General features: G+C 44.0%; 1 protein-coding gene across 1 annotated transcript in view; it reads left to right on the top strand.

The window, feature by feature from the left end:
- LOC122358112 (vacuolar protein sorting-associated protein 13B-like) overlaps window positions 1–17,500 on the top strand; it is a 93,196-nt gene that overhangs the window by 47,895 nt on the left and 27,801 nt on the right. The window contains 8 exon segments of the mRNA XM_043257888.1: window positions 1–224; window positions 308–425; window positions 4,336–4,539; window positions 7,326–7,452; window positions 8,086–8,229; window positions 14,521–15,088; window positions 16,797–16,934; window positions 17,410–17,500. The exon segment at window positions 1–224 is cut by the window's left edge and continues 164 nt beyond it; the exon segment at window positions 17,410–17,500 is cut by the window's right edge and continues 128 nt beyond it. Of these exon segments, the coding sequence (XP_043113823.1) occupies window positions 1–224; window positions 308–425; window positions 4,336–4,539; window positions 7,326–7,452; window positions 8,086–8,229; window positions 14,521–15,088; window positions 16,797–16,934; window positions 17,410–17,500 (1,614 nt within the window).

Here is a 17,500-nt window from a genome sequence, read left to right as displayed (position 1 = left end):
CCTGCTGACCGCCCAGCCTTTCGACCTGGTGCTGTCCTGCCCTCTGCTGCTGACCGTGGCCCGGGTCTTCCAGGTGTGTGCTCCTCCGTCTCAGCTGCGCTCTCCGATCCGAGATCAGCCCGTGAGAACCCACTCGCTGTCCTCCAGCAGCCTGCCGCTCGTCTACCTCAACACCAGCGTCATCCGCATCTTCTGCCCCCTGCAGGACACTCCGAGCAGCACACGTGAGCACACACCTCAGCAGCGCTTACACACTGAGGAGGAGGAGGGTGATGATGATGACCTGTGTGTGTGTGTGTGTGTTCAGATTCACAGCTCAAGCACAGGAAGGAAGACACAGTTGTGCTGAAGATCGGTTCGGTGAGCATCGCTCCTCAGGCCGACAATCCACTGCCACGCTCCGTCCTGCGCAAAGACATCTACCAGTGAGTGTGTGTGTGTGTGTGTGTGTGAGTGTGTACTGAGGCAACCCACTAGTGAGACATTTGACTGGTAGCAGGAAACTACTGTTTGCCAGTAGTTTCCTGCAAGGGTTAGGTTTAGGACTATATGGTTGGTGTAGTACTAGAGTAAATAGGGTTTGTATAGCATGAAAACCATTAAACCAGTGGAGGGTCCCCATAAACCACAAATGTATGTGTGTGTGTGTGTGTGTGTGTGTGTGTGGTGTTTTTCCAGAGGCAAGTGTTCATGGAGTAGTTCTTTAAAATTGTGTGAAGTTGTGCCGAAACTGATGTCACTATTGTGAGTGTGTGTGTGAATAGTTGTGGTCTCTCTGATGCTATTCTGAGACGCTCCCACTGTGAGAATGACAACCACAACACTTACATTCACACACACACACACACACACACACACACACACACACACACACACACACACACACACACTTATACCTCCCGTGTGTTTTGCTGTTCCTCTTGTGATGTGTTTGGTCCTGACTTTCGGAAAAAAATCTATTTTTCTGGCTTTAAATCTTTTAATTAAACAACAAAAAATCCAAACAATGGCCACTTTTGTTTGTTTTGTGATCACTCTGGTTGCAGAGAGTGTTTTCTGATAAATCTTCTCTTTGTTGGTGAAATGCTGGAGTTGTTCTGGAGAATCCTGTGAAGGCCGGGTCTTTGTGAAGCAAGCTACTGTGTATTAATTACTATACACTCATGTGTCTGAACTTGGTTTAGTTTTTATTCTGTTTCTTTCTTTATAAAGAGGTTTTTTTTTTTTTTCAACAAATATTACAACAAAGTATGAAGATCAATCAATCAATCAATCAATCATTTTTATTTATATAGCGCTTTTAACAACACAGGTTGCATCAAAGCACTGTACAGTATAATGACAGGGATGTATAATGACGAGAGTGACCAATTTCTTATTAAATGCAGAGACGGTCTCTGTAGTCAATTCAACGATAGTCAGACGATAGAAGATGAGACCTATGCACTACAGATGTAATGTAGCAGACAAACAAGTGCATCCGAAATATTTAAAAACGTCTTATCGGAGAATCTAAATGTTGGGGTTTTTACGTGGTTAACTTAAGAACCAGAAAACTAAATAAAGGAAAAGAAGAAGACAGGAGTTCAGCAGCAGTGTATTGATAGACAGACACAGTCCATACTGATCAGTTGAACAGCAGCGGCGAGTCACTGCTCGTGTGAACGTGAGGTCAAAGGTCAGCGTCTGCCTCAGCGCTCAGTCAGATAGCGGTCCGCCCCTCTCCACGGAGCACATGGCTGCTGTCGTCGTGTGTTTACAGGCTGTTTGTGACATATAAACTCGGTGGGAGATAAATGGCCAGAGCAATTAAGATGTTGAAATGCGAGTTCAAACACGGTGAGTTCCCACAGCGCTCTCTCAGGAACCGTCCTGCTGTCGGCGTGCGGCGAGTTACGGCCCTCGGGAGGCCTGATGATGATGATGTGTGTGTGTGAGGATATTAAAGTCTTATCAGGCTGATGGAGAACAGGCGTGTGGCGTGTGTTTGGCCTGCAGGAAGGGCTGCGCCTCGCACCGAACACGCTCTGCTCAGCATACAGCCTTTCATTTCCTCCTCAATGCCACTAATTACACTCATTTCAGCTTAAATTAAATGCAATCGAATCTGACTGTGGCAGTAAATCTCACAGCTCCGTTACCCAGAATTCTCAGAGCACAGGGCCATTTAGCGGTGACCACGAGTCATGATGTCACTGGACGCGGCGTGAGAAACACATGCAGACAGCCGCTGGATCTCATGGAAACACAATGAGAAATTATATTTAGCATAACAATAATCAAGTCTGTTTTTAGGACTTCAGACAGAAGTCATCCTCTCGTGACCTTCAGACCCGTGTAGGACACTCTCCTCTCTAGAACACGAAAGAAGATATTTGGGTGTTTAGCGTGTGTATCAGAAGAAAGATAGTCAAAGGGGATTGAAACAAGAAAATGACAGAATGATCGCTTTCATGATAATACAGCAGGTGTGTGTGTGTGTGTGTGTGTGTGTGTGTGTGTGTGTGTGACCGAGCCCGTGTGTGTTAGTTGATCATGTAGTTTGTGATCTCATCTGGTGTTCAGCTGGAGCTGCTGTGATGCTGTGGATGCGATCGATCGCTGTCGCCATGGAAACGGCGTTCAGTGTTGATGTGAGCGTGTCTCGGTGAAGATGTTTATGAACGCTGGTGAGAAACATCAGATCTCCTCTGGCGTTTAGCACATCTGGAGGCGTTTAGACACACAGGCCGTGTTTAAAGCGGCGGTGCAGCGGGCCAATGCAAATAAACACATCACACACACACACACACACACACACACAGGATCTGATTCCCCACATTCAGTGTGTCTGGTGAGAGATGTGACAGTGATGTGTGTGTGTGTGTGTGTGTGTGTGTGTGTCCTCATCAAAGAAAGACAGCAGCTACTATATTACACAGAGTGTGTGTGAGAGTGTGTGAGTATTTGTGTGCCAAAAAAAAAGTCTTAATATAGTAAAAGTTATTCCTTAGTACTTCTTTAGATAAACTCAAGATCATCTAAACTCAATTTTGAAACGATGAATATGAACTAAACTGCTCTTTTAACATACTGAAATGCTAAAATGCACTTACATATCTCTATTTAAAATTTGTATTTAGTGTCCACTTGTAGTACACTTGAGCCCATCTTTCATACACTAGTTCATTCAAGTATACTACATGGTCACTAAATATTTTTTTGCATTCAGGAATAGTATGTTATAAGCACATTTTAGCTCATATTCACTGTGTCTCCAAAAATTGTGAGTTAAAACAGAGCACTTTTAAGTACATTATAAAAGTATACTTTTTGATCTGATCACACCTCAACTCTCTCTCTCTCTCTCTCTCTCTCTCTCTCTCTCTCTCTCTCTCTCTCTCTCTCTCTCTCTCTCTCTCTCTCTCTCTCTCTCTCTCTCTCTCTCTCTCTCTCTCTCTCTCTCTCTCTCTCTCTCTCTCTCTCTCTCTCTCTCTCTCTCTCTCTCTCTCTCTCTCTCTCTCTCTCTCTCTCTCTCTCTCTCTCTCTCTCTCTCTCTCTCTCTCTCTCTCTCTCTCTCTCTCTCTCTCTCTCTCTCTCTCTCTCTCTCTCTCTCTCTCTCTCTCTCTCTCTCTCTCTCTCTCTCTCTCTCTCTCTCTCTCTCTCTCTCTCTCTCTCTCTCTCTCTCTCTCTCTCTCTCTCTCTCTCTCTCTCTCTCTCTCTCTCTCTCTCTCTCTCTCTCTCTCTCTCTCTCTCTCTCTCTCTCTCTCTCTCTCTCTCTCTCTCTCTCTGTCTCTCTCTCTCTCTCTCTCTCTCTCTCTCTCTCTCTCTCTCTCTCTCTCTCTCTCTCTCTCTCTCTCTCTCTCTCTCTCTCTCTCTCTCTCTCTCTCTCTCTCTCTCTCTCTCTCTCTCTCTCTCTCTCTCTCTCTCTCTCTCTCTCTCTCTCTCTCTCTCTCTCTCTCTCTCTCTCTCTCTCTCTCTCTCTCTCTCTCTCTCTCTCTCTCTCTCTCTCTCTCTCTCTCTCTCTCTCTCTCTCTCTCTCTCTCTCTCTCTCTCTCTCTCTCTCTCTCTCTCTCTCTCTCTCTCTCTCTCTCTCTCTCTCTCTCTCTCTCTCTCTCTCTCTCTCTCTCTCTCTCTCTCTCTCTCTCTCTCTCTCTCTCTCTCTCTCTCTCTCTCTCTCTCTCTCTCTCTCTCTCTCTCTCTCTCTCTCTCTCTCTCTCTCTCTCTCTCTCTCTCTCTCTCTCTCTCTCTCTCTCTCTCTCTCTCTCTCTCTCTCTCTCTCTCTCTCTCTCTCTCTCTCTCTCTCTCTCTCTCTCTCTCTCTCTCTCTCTCTCTCTCTCTCTCTCTCTGTCTCAGACGGGCACTGAGTCTGGGCGTTCTGCGTGACCCGGGGTCAGAGGTCGAGGACCGTCAGTATCAGATTGACCTGCAGTGCATCAACATGGGCACGGCTCACTGGGACGAGCTTCGGCCGGAGCGTGAGGGGTCAGCGGGCGGCTCTCCTGCAGACGGCGAGAGGAGTTCCCAGAATCCTGCGCTGGAGTGGAACATGGCCAGCAGGTGTGTGTGAACCCACTGCAGTCACATGACGAGTGCCAGCCCAAGGTCACATGATCCCCTGACAGGAAGTAGAATATATCTGCTAGTCATGAGTGTTAGCTGCAGAGGTCTCTGCTGTATGGGTGGGTTACAGCGGAGGTCATGTGATCTCTCTGGCACCTGTTCAGGTAACAGGATCTTCAGCGGATACGCTCCAATCGTGTGCCTGCAGTAATCCCAGAGTTCCCTCTGTCTAATCCACTGCCCACCATAAATATCAGAGCGTCGCTGTTTGATTGTTTTAATAGTAGCAGATGTGGCACCTTATAAAGAGCCGCGTGTTTGTTTTACTGCCCACAAATGTTCCAGAGATCCGATCGGACTTCATGTGTGGGAGTGGGAGCGTGGGAGCTGTGTGTGTGTGTGTGTGCATCAGCATAACAGTGAAAGCTAACACCATGACTCCTGATAATATCTCCCAGAGGTAACATGTAAAGTGTGAAAAGTAACGGTCCTAGCACTGAGCCTTGAGGAACTCCTTATTTCACTTGTGAATGATATGATACCTCCTCATTTACTGATACAAACTTGTGGCGGTCAATATTTTACAAACTGTAATAGAACTGAATGCCTATTAAAGCTGTTAACATTGTTTTCTGTTGTCATACATAAAACAGCAAACATGACCCATTAGTACAAGTTTACGAGGAATAACTCTCACTATACTTCTTAAATGGTTATGGCTCATTCAGCGCACTCTCTTCATCTGAGTAATAAACTAAAAGGACCCAAGCTAGTCGTTTGTGCTTTGTTTGTGCGCTAAACTCCAATTTCACCCTGAATAGTCTTGTTTGTTTCTGTTTTCATTGGAGCTGCTTCGGTTTGTAAAATATTGGACACTACATTATATACAGCCCCCCCACACGCTCCAAACTGACCCAAAATAGGCTCATAGACCTTTTCCTTGACGTTGGTGTTACATTCCACATCCTGTCTGTGGGGATGGTTTTAAACAGACAGTGTTGAGTAGAGATGCTCATTTGAGTTCATTTTCCTGGCGACAACCGCTTCTCGTTAACCGAACATTAACCATTAACTGATCAAATTAGAATAATAATTAGTTTTTTTAAATTCTATAAAAATAGAATACACAAATATCTGTAATGATACATTTAAAAAAGATTCAGACTTTAAATAATAACGCACAAGCAGCGCTTCTGAGAGCAGAACTAATCAGAATAAAATAATAATAATAAAAAAAGAAATAGGCCTACACTAAACAAATAGCCTATAAATAAAATAGTTATCTAATTAAAATGACAAAACTAAAATGCGCTCTGAAGAACGGGAGTGACATCTTTCCAGAGATTATTAAGGGACTGGACTTTCTAGATTATCTGAATCGTTTGAATACATTCACTCACTGATGGGCTTCGTCAGGTGATGTAGCAAAACATCTGCACACGTCCGTGACTGAACTAATATCTTTTATAGCGATAGGTTTTCTTTCACCATGCAGCAAATAGAAATAATTGTAGAAAAAATCCTTTTAAACCGTTTAACTGATAGTATCAGGTTAAAACTCTTTACTATTAGTGAACGGGTGAACGGTCAATATAAACATCTGTCTGGTACTTCAGCTTTATTGTAGAGAGAGCAAGAAACACACGCAGCGTACAGAAAGCGCTGATGATTGAGTCTGTTTAGGGTCCGTCTGCAGCTGGTGACATCATCGCCTAGAATGAAATGTCTAATATTTTAAAAACCAAAGCAAAACAAACTAAACTTTTACCGGCACAAATGAAGCACAAACAAAAAGGAGACTATTAGGGAAAATTTGGTGCTTGTGACCTGAGAATGACCTTTAAATAAATATTTTATATCTAACAAACCAAAGCAGCACAGATGAAAATCTTTATAGCACAAACGATTGAGACAGAGGCTTAACAACTGAAAATGTAATGGTTTTTAGGACTTAGGGGCTAACATACATGTTGGTTTAGATGATTTAACAAGTTTATACAATTGTGCTGTAGTAGAGAGTAAGTTGAAGTCTCTAGTGTGTGTGTGTGTGTGTGTGTGTGTGTGTGTGTGTGTGTGTGTGTGTGTGTGTGTGTGTCTGCAGCTGCACTGCTTTCTCCTGCACAGAGAGGTGTATCAGTGAGCTGCTGTTCAGTTCTGCTTCAGCTTCATTTGTTTATATTTCTGATGTTCTGATAAACACCATTAATGATGTTGATTCATGTTTCAGGTTTATACAGTGTAGGACATGATCCTCTGTGGCTTTGTGTTTGTTTATGAGATACTGCAAAAGGTTTGATGATGTTTTCAGCTCTGTAAGATTGACTGTGTGTGTGTGTGTGTGTGTGTCTGTGTGTCTGTGTGTGTGTGTCTGTGTGTGTGTCTGTGTGTGTGTGTGTGTGTGTGTCTGTGTGTGTGTCTGTGTGTCTGTGTGTGTGTGTGTGTGTGTGTGTGTGTGTGTGTGTGTGTGTGTGTGTGTGTGTGTGTCTGTGTGTGTCTGTGTGTGTCTGTGTGTGTGTCTGTGTGTGTGTCTGTGTGTGTGTGTGTGTGTGTGTGTGTGTGTGTGTGTGTGTGTGTGTGTGTGTGTGTGTGTGTGTGTGTGTGTCTGTGTGTGTGTGTGTGTGTGTGTGTGTGTGTGTGTGTGTGTGTGTGTCTGTGTCTGTGTCTGTGTGTGTGTGTGTGTGTGTGTGTGTGTGTGTGTGTGTGTGTGTGTGTGTGTGTGTGTGTGTGTGTGTCTGTGTCTGTGTCTGTGTGTGTGTGTGTGTGTGTGTGTGTGTGTGTTCCAGCATCCGCCGGCAGCAGGAGAAGCGAGTGATCCTGTCTCCGATCATCACAGACTTCTCTGTGCGCATCACAGCAGCTCCAGCTGTAATTTACCGGAAGCCTCTGTCAGCGGATCACAGCCCAGCCGAGGTTCGTGTGTGTGTGTGTGTGTGTGCGTGCGCTCTGTCTTCTGTCAGATGAAAGCGTGTGTGTTCAGGAAGAGACGCTGGAGTGTTTGGGGAAGTTGGAGCTGCTGGAGAAGCTGAAGCTGCTGCTGAAGCGAGACAAACAGCTTCTCGGTTTTTGCACAGTAATACTTTCTCCGTGTGTTTGTTTGCTTCAGTAAGGTTTTGACGTCAGCTCCATGCTTGACCTTAAATACTGAAATCACTAAACAAACAGCCGCTGTTTTCACTTTACATAAACCTGGACAGAAAAGCCGTCCTGAGACCATCTGACATGCAGGTTTAGAGCTCGAGGATGGTTATAGCGAATAGAGATCTAAACACGTTCTGTTAGTGAAAAGCTTTTAATCAGACACCTCTTTAACTCCAGCAGTAATGTTTACGGTCGTCAGGGTTAGTCTTAGCAGCTTTAATATCCAGTGTGTGTCACAGCTGTCAGATTCAAACGTGGCTCATCCAATCAGATCTCAGCTAAAAAACTCCCATGATTCTCTCTGTCCACGTTCTATGGTTGATGATCAGCTGTGTCTGTTAAAGCTGTAAAAATGAAAAACAGCTAAATAAAGTGAATCCTTAACGGAGGAGAGTGTGTCTGCAGGAGGTGGTGGTGTGTGGCCACAGTCTGGAGATGAACGTGACGTCCAGCCTGGATCTGTTTCTGAGCGCTGACCAGGTCCAGTTACTTCAGCAGCTCCTGCAGGCCAATGTGATGCTGAGGAGCACAGACGACACCGCAGCCGAGGTACACACACACACACACACACACACACACAGAGACACAGTCACACACACACTCACACACACACACACACACACACACACACACACACACACACACACACACACACACACACACACACACACACACACACACACACACACACACACACACACACACACACACACACACACACACACACACACACACACACACAGACACACAAACACACTCACTCACACTCACACACACACACACACACAGACACACAAACACACTCACTCACTCACACACACACACACACATTCACACACGCATGCATGTTTTTATACTGTACAGACTGTATGTGTTATTCTTCTACACCTAAACCTACCTCTTACAGTCTTTTGAATTATGGGGACATTGTCAGTGTCTTCTTAAACCACCTTCAGATTGTAATACCTCTCTCATACCCATGTCATTAAACACATTTGTGCCCCATAAAACTCAAAAACCAGTACACACACACATGCACCGCTTTGTGCAATAAATTTGTCTATTAATTTGTCTATTCACTAAAGACAAAAGTCCTTTCAAATCAGTCAGCTTTTATCTGTACTTGATCTGGGATGGCAAAAGTTTCATTGATGTGGGACACACATGGAGTATTCTTAAAAAGCAAAATAACAATATGACATGAACCAAAACAACAAAAGACAGATTGATGGAGTGTGACAAGACCATCAGACCCTAATACACACTCACTTACTGCCTTTTAGCCAAGTGAGGGTGTGTGTGTGTGTATCTGTGTATCTGGTGTGTGTGTGTGTGTGTGTGTGTGTGTCTGGTGTGTGTCTTTGTGTGTGTGTCTGTCTGTCTGTCTGTCTGGTGTGTGTGTGTGTGTGTTTGTGTGTGCGTCTGTTTGTCTGTCTGTATGGTGCCGTGTGTTTGGACTCTTCTCTTCCCATCATGCTCTAGTGTTTACAGAGAGGAGGTGCGCGGCGCCTCAGTAAAAGCTTCTCACACACACTTTAATCTAAAGCCTTTCACACACACTCTAATGGAGAGTCGAGTAAAAATATTTACGGCAGCGGCCTGTGTGAGGATGAGGAGAGCGCCTGTGTCTCTCCCTGTCTGATGTGCAGCTAAGAGCATCTAATGGCGGAGTGCCGTTGACATGCTAACACACACACACACACACACACACACACACGGTGTAGCGCCTGGGAAACGCTCTGCGTCTGGTTTCTCGTGTGTCTCGGGGCGGCCGTGGGTTTGTGTGGAGGTGAGACACATCTGGATCTGATTGTGGGAGTGATGTTGGGCTGAATCATCTCTGCCTCCCCTGCAGACCCAGAGCGTCACTACCCAGAGTTCACCTGGGTTCAGGACGTGATATTTCACAGCCCAGTGTGTGAAGTCATGCCGGAGCGCCCTCCAGTGGACACGCTCTGCCTCTGTCCTGACGTTACACCGTTGACATGTTTATAGACATCAACATGAATAATAACACATCAGTTTATAAGCTCAGAAACAATCTTGAGGAAGAGGAGGAGGCCGTGAGGAAGAGCAGCTCAGAGCTCGGTGTAAGGATGTGAGGGCTGGATTGGAATGAGATTGTCTGCTTGTTTTAAGATTCCTCAGAAACATTTCCGGTTCTCTTGCAGGTCGCTGATGCTGACGTCCTCAGAGCTCAGATCAATTCTCTACCTTTTACAGAAAGATCTTCACGTTAAAATCTTATCTGTTTCGGAAACCGTGGTAATTTATGTTAGGGCCACATTTAGAGCTATTACAGAAGAGCATGTCCTAAGTGTGTTATAGGAAGGGGGCTTTACAGAATCCACCTAACTTGATAAAAAGTCTTAACTTTAGGGCAACCCCACAGCTGTCCTAAAAAAAACTTGTTAAAGCTAATGAAAAAATAAATGCTTTCAAATGCGCTCTCCAACAGTTTGTTCTTCACAGACTCGGCTGTATGGTTGATTTTGGTAACTCCTTGTCTTTGTCTTTGTGAGCTTTGTCTATGGGCTTTCCCTTTTCTTCTGAACTCATCAAAGTTTTAGTTTTTGTCAAAAGCTTGCCGGTTTGGTTTATCCATTGTTCACCTCATCAGGAGATCCAGTGTTGGTTGGTTGATGTTGTCTGAGATTTCCTAAGATAATATATGATTTTGTAAGATGGGATATGAATCCCAAATTGAGTTAAGATTTGCTCGAGATAAGAAACGGTCTGCAGCGTGTCCCAGGTGTTCTGCGTCTCTGACCTGTGAACTGGACACTTACACGTTCCTGGAAGGTCATGCATGTTTTCTTTCTCCCTCTCGCGGTTCAAACTGAAATGACGGCCGCTTTAGCTGCTAAACATCTGCTAAGTAGGATGTCGCTGTGGCTAATCTCAAATATTTATTCGCTCTCAGGGTTGGTGTTTTTAGCCTTCCAGGCTATGTTATGAAACCAAATCATTCTTTTTTCTCTCCACGCTCGCTGACCTCTCTTACAAGAATCAACTGATAATTGACAGCCAGTCAAAACAGCTCGGCTGTCTGAGTTCAGCACTGTGCCCGAGACCGGCGGCGTGCCACATTCCCCAATTCACCTCCGAAACACGATCTATTTGAGATCAGTAGCAGCTGAGGCCTTCGCTCATAACGCTTTGTCAGAATTGGCGTGAAACCCCAGATAAAATCATAAGGCGCAGAATTACACCGAAGAGAAACAAATATGGGCGTTGAGGCCGGGTGCCTGACCCACGGCTCTGGTTTCTGAGGGCAAACCAGGTCACGGTTACAGAAGGGTAATGCCTGTTAACTTGAGCGCTGTTTGGTCAGGCTGGACTGAGGAGAGAAAACATCCACCTGTATAAGCAGCATCACACGTTTAAAATAACAGGTGATCAGGAACAAATGTCCTTTCTTCTTTATTTAATATTTGGCTATTTTGATGATGCTTTCAGCTACCAATAAGAGTGCTGTACACTTTGGCCTTGTAGCCCTCATAATTATTAATTTAGGAAAAGAAAAAAATTGTATTGTTAATATTTCATTTCATTTGTGAGAAACCAAATTTCTATATATTCTATATATGGATGGGAATTACTTAAAATGAAGTGCCCCAGACAGAGGTGACGGCGTCAAGGATCCACAACCCCATCCGTGACAGAATGGAGAAATCTCAGAGGCCTCCTCTTTTCAGACGACCAGCACTTCATTTCTAGTAAAATTTGAAATGCAGCTACGATTGTGTAAAGGACTGTGTGTCTGGTTCCGGTGGTCGGTCCACGGGGTTCATCTAGGTGTTCTGGTCTCTGATGAACATAATCTCTGGGTGCTGATCCACCATCTAGTCTGGATACAAACTGAGAAACAGAATAAGAAAGAAACAGACTAATATTAGAGTAGATGCCATTGTTTTTATGATGTCACAAGTACATGGTGTTTTATGAGTGTTCCCTTTTCTGGCTGATCTAATTAATGCAGCCTAACAATCCTTTACTGGATTTGAATAATAGAAGTGTATTAGTGTTATGTGTTCAGTTGTCTGTTATTCTGCGGGCAACACTTAGACATCCAGCCATTGAGAGACAACAGTCTGCTGTGCATCTCATCACCCGGTGAGCAGGGAGATCAGTGTCTGACATCGTTTCAAGTTCACACACCTCTTTTACATCATTTTTAACGATCTTTTACTCACTGTGAGTGACAGATGGTTTACTTACTGCTGCTGTTTGATGAGCTTGCGAAAAAATGGAGTGAAGGAGAAATGAAATGGAGCAGATAAAAGAAAACAGTAGGCGTGAAATAGAAACTTGAGTATAAACGTGATTGATAGATTAAAGCACTGCAGCTGCGTTCCACGGTTTTTAGATTAAAGACAAACAACCAACAGCTGAATTAGTCCGATCAGTTTGATAGATATTCGGAGTGAATTAAGAACAGCAGAACGCAGGACGAATGCAGTGAAAGATGAACACAGCTCGTTCATGTCTTTGTGCAGATATCAGCAGGAGATACTAGTGATCTTTATTTTAATGGCTTCCCGGAGGATTTAGTTTTGTCATGGAGAGTCATTTGTTAACATTTTCATAATGTTTTGTCTGAAAATTATTTTTATTTTGATCACTCACAAGACTTTTTCCCAATGTGAAGACATTAGCCAATCATAACAGTGGCTGATTATTAAATCTTAAAGAATGAGGGCAGAAAATAATCATTTTCCCACATAATTATTAGTTAGTTTTTTTGTGTGCAAAAAAAGGGTTAGGTTAGGGTTAAAAAATCTGTGTCATGAAATCTTAAATAGCACGAGTATGACTAGCAAAGACAGCATGATGGGATCTGTTCCCGGAGAACACATGAACCTTAGGAAAACAGCATCTGCCAAATGCGTGTAATGTTCATTTTTTTATTTAGTTCTTCTTACCATTCACTCTATCAAAGTTTTAGTTTAGTTGTAGTTTGTTGTTCAGTGTTTTCTTCATTTATTTGGGTTTTGTTTTAGGGCTGCCAAGCTTCATCATAACTGCCATCATTTTAAATTGTTTAACGTTTTGGAGTCATGAAAATATATTTTAGTTTGTTTTCGGTTCTGTCATGTTAGGTTTTATTTTATTTTATTTCAGCAGTGGAAAATGTTTACTTCACCACGTGAACATGCACAGAATTCCCCGAAGCAGCTCTGAATGTGCTCCGCTGGGTGATCTGTCATTGTTCTGGTGCTGATGGGAATGTGTTTCTATAGTAACGCAGTGTTTTGTTCTGTCTGGTGTCACATTCGGGGCGAGCCGCAGTTCTGATGGAGATGAAATGAAGCGGTTTGTTCCGTGCGTCCGGTCGGTCTCGCTGTAAACACTGTGGCTGCCAGCGGCTTCATGCTTCAGCAGACGGTGAATAACTCCAGCGTCGTCCTGCGGTTTCCCATCACCCCCTGAGTCTGAGAGAGACACCTGGCTCGTCTCTGCCTTCACCTCCCGCTCACCCGCCTCCTCGCGTCGCTGTTTCTCATTGCTGTAACCAAAGCATAGAGTCGCTGGGGTTAAAGAGCGACATCATGACCTAATGTTTGAGGTTTAGCTGCTCTCTGAAGTCACATCACAGAGTTTAACTTCCTCACGGCCCAGGTTTCCTGATAAAGGTGATGGGTTCTGTCTTCATCCTCTTATAGGATTGAATAAACCCGATTTTCTGTGGAACACAAAAGCAGATGTTCAGCAGAATGTTCATGTATAACTCTAGTAGATTCATGTTTTATGTAAAAATTAACCCAAAGTCACGCAGCTCTCAGATGTCAAACAGGCTGGATATCAGCAACACTGAATGTGTTTGGATCAAAGTGTCTTCTTTTGTGTTGTGCAGGTCTTCTCAAACCAGTTATTATTCAGATTAATTCAGTTCTCTGTTGGTTAAGTTAGGATAGGGCTGCACAATTAAGTATATTTTAATAAAGTTTAGCTCACTATCTCTCACCTGGGCCCTGACCCTTGACCCCTGGTGCTCAGATCCCTGTCTGTGTGTCTGCTCGCTCCTGCAGTGTGTGTTACGCAGGAGAACGAAGCCTCTGAAACGTCTCTGCGTCTCTGGCCCGCCGCCGTCTTTGTTGCGGTCGAGCTGCAGAGCGGTGAGTTTGGGGTCTCTCTCCGTCACGTCTCTGAGCGAAGACGACTTCACAGGAGGCAGAATGAGGCCGCTGCGCTTTATGGAGCTTGTTTTAAGTGCTTTTGTTTTCTTCAAAAGGAACTCTGAGATTTGAGGAGAACATTCTCTGGCACTGAGCTCTGAGCTCATGAGGTTTCTCATGAGATGGAACCGCTTCTGAACTGGATCTGACCTTCCATCAGCCATGCAGCGTGTGTGTGTGTGTGTGTGTGTGTGTGTGTGTGTGTGTGTGTGTGTGATGCCACGTCTCATTTACATGCCATACCATCCAGTAAAGCCCCGCCCACTGCAGTTCCTCAGATATTTTCAGCTTGTTAATATATCACCCAAAAATACTTCACCCTGAAGTGAATCAATGTTTTCTTATTTAAAACTTAATAAACAGTAATCTCTAAACTGAACTCTACACATGTTCACAATAGGGATGATCCAGGACGCCAGCGTAGTGTAAGCTTTTGGGTGAACTATGCCTTTCATTTTAATTTGTAGCAACATTGAATTGGTCAAAATTAAAATTAAGTAAAAAACATTAGTATTTTAAGTAAAGATCATGTTCCATGGAGATATTTTGTATGCAGATTTTAAAATAGTTGTAACAAACCATACATCAACTTATTCATCCAGCTTTCTGATGATGTTTAAATCTTAATTAAAACCCTGCCCCTCATGACCTGTGTGTTCAGGTGTGCGGTCATCAGCTTCAGTCCGCGGTCTCAGTGGAGAGTGTGTGTGGCAGCAGCGCCCCCTGCGGTCAGGACAGTGGCTTCGGCAGCGACAGCGCCCGTCTGCGGATCGTTCAGCACCGCCTCGCCCGGCCGTCGCAGCAGCCCACCATCACCAAGAACCTCAGCTTCATCCCGTTCGACGTGTTCCTGACCGCCGGGCGCATCTCTCTCATGACGTACTCGACCTCGGCCGCCTCCAGACCCCCCTCAGAGCCCCCGGAGGACCAGACGCTTCGGCCCGGGGCTCTGTCCTCGCTGACCGCAGAGGATCTGCTCAACGCAAACGCTGTGGACGGGGCTCCGGGGGTCCTGGGGGCCCGCTCTTCCGCTCGACAGGCTCTGGGCGTGACGGTGGTGAGGCAGCCGGGCCGGAGAGGAGATAAAGACTGCAGTCTCCAGCCGCTGCTGTTCCTGCAGGTCACTCAGCCGTCCGTCTTAACCAGCTGCCACCACCGCAAACAGAGGCTGGAGCTGTCTCTGTTCGACCTCGCGCTGAAGGGAGTCTCCACCAACTACAGGAGTCTGGGTGAGAGACGCTAACAGACCTCAACATAACACAGCGCTGGCCAGCACGATCCAGACATTCGTTTTAAACAGCTCAGTTATTTTTTACCTTATGCTGTAGTGTGTTAGTAGTTAACAAACTGTTTGCATTTCCAAACATTCATTTAGCCATTAATTGTAATAATCCACACAGGGTTTTGTTCTGAGACAGACTCAATCCGACTTCCTTACCTTCGAAGCATCCTAGGTGTATGTGACTTTCTCCTTTCAGACGGATCCAATCAGAGTTACATTAAAAACTGTCCTCCAAACCTTTCCATGGATATAAACGGGTGTTTGCTGCATTCAGTTCAGAAGACGTGAAATAAAGTCAAGTCAATGTCAAAATACAGATTGTGTCAGAGCACTGAACAGAATCAAATAGGAGAATAATGACTAGATTAAACACTCAATTTTCAGTTATTGAAACATCAATGTCTAGATCAGCGGAGCTTCAATACTATCTGTGTGTGCATACATAATAAATCATGCTTCACACGGCTCCAGGGGGAGGATAACGGCCTTCTGTAGTGAAAAGGGAAGTCAAAGGCCATGGATTTGCTACAGCAGGCCTGTATTCACCCCTGAGCCGTGTGAGGCATGTTTTATTATGTGTGACAGTGCTTTATTTAGCGTGTTCTGGACTGTTAAAGAGCAGAGCAGCTCTGGAGATGTAGTTCATATATTTATATACTCATTTAGTGAGATGAGACATTAATATCACCGTCAGAGCCACTTCAGTACATTAGTACACCTTTCATTTTTTGTGTGTGTGTGTGTGTGTGTGTGTGTGTGTGTGTGCGCATCTGGGCAGAACTATATGACATGCTGTCATATGAAGAAGATAAATAACATAAGGTTATTTATCTTCTTTAATAAAAGAAGAATAGACTCATTTTATAAGAAAGGTACCTTTAAATGACTTCTGTTGTGATCTATAGAGAAAAAAAATTAAATGCAGTTCTCTTGACCTTAGGGGGGTGGGTCGCCCCTAAAATAATGTCAGGGGAAACACTGGCCTAGATTATTTTTAATATAACTTTGACTGGATTCGTCTGAAAGAAGAAAGTCATATACACCTAGGATGCTTCAAAGGCAAGTAAAACAAAAATTGTTTTATTGAAATGTTTGGGTGCAAAAATCTTTCAGTTAACTTCTATTAATTGAATGAAATTAACATATTAATCAATCAATCATTTTTATTTCTATAGAGCTTTTAACAACACAGGTTGCATCAAAGCACTGAACAGTATAAAGCAGAAGAATACAATGACATTTGTTGTAAGCATCATTGTGTTTTGTCCCCGATGCTTTTTAAATACCATTTACATTATACAATTCTTAATGCCAATTTTAATACCACAGTAAAAACTACTAGCCTAACAAATATAAAATTCAAACATTAATAAAGACAAGTTAACCATCAGTAAATAAGAATGAATGACCGGATTACAAACAGCAGCACACAAGATACAAATGAGGAGCTGAATGAGGCGCAGGTCCACTGTCTGCCAGCAGGAGGCGCTTCTGGAGCAGCAGGAATACTCTGTTTCCTTGGTTACAGCTATTAACAAAACAGTGCTTATTAATGCTCCTTTAATGCATTGTTTAGAGAAAGAAAAGAATAGCGTCCCGAGCGTCTTTCAGACCGACCAGCCCTGCACAGATATAACCGTGTCTCTCTCTCTCAGACGCAGGGAAGTCTCTTCCGGAGGCGCTGGACTACAGTGTGTTTTGGCTGCAGACGGTGGCAGGAGAGGTCGACAGCCGGACAGGAATCCCCCCGCCGCTGCTGTCTGTGTCCATCAGAGACTTCCTGTCTGGACCAGGTGAGTTCACCTCACCGTCAGATCACTTCTACTACCTCTGAACAGTGTCATTCACTCCTGACAAGAAGATATTACAGTTTTTGTATCTAAAACATTAATCTCATAACATTATTTGTGCAATTTGTAAGTGGGGTGAATGCATGTGCAAGTTCAAGAATTAAAAATAAAGAAAATAAGAATATATATATATATATTTATGCAGTGGTGTAGTGGAGGGTGTGCGGCAGATAACCACTTCTTTATCAGTCAGCTTTGTGTAAATAATCGTTATGGATTACTAATTTGAATCAGTAAATTATAATGAAAAAATACCTTAAAATGAAAAGAACTGGCGATCCAGTAAATGAATGCGTTCAAAACAGCTCTAAGAAAATCTATTGAAAGTAGCCTAACACATCCCTCCAGGTCAGCCGTCTGATCAAATCGTGAATAAATAAACTCTCTCTCTCTCTCTCTCTCTCTCTCTCTCTGTCAGCTCTGAAGGTGGACATCAGTCGGCCGGTGAGGGTCAGTCCCACCCTGGCTAAGATTGAGCAGGCGAAGGTCTTCTGGAAGAAGCTCTTTCC

The sequence above is a fragment of the Puntigrus tetrazona genome, chromosome 14 (assembly GCF_018831695.1).
Source record: "Puntigrus tetrazona isolate hp1 chromosome 14, ASM1883169v1, whole genome shotgun sequence".
In the NCBI taxonomy this organism is placed as follows: domain Eukaryota; kingdom Metazoa; phylum Chordata; class Actinopteri; order Cypriniformes; family Cyprinidae; genus Puntigrus; species Puntigrus tetrazona.
This window is presented reverse-complemented; position numbering and strand designations above follow the sequence as displayed.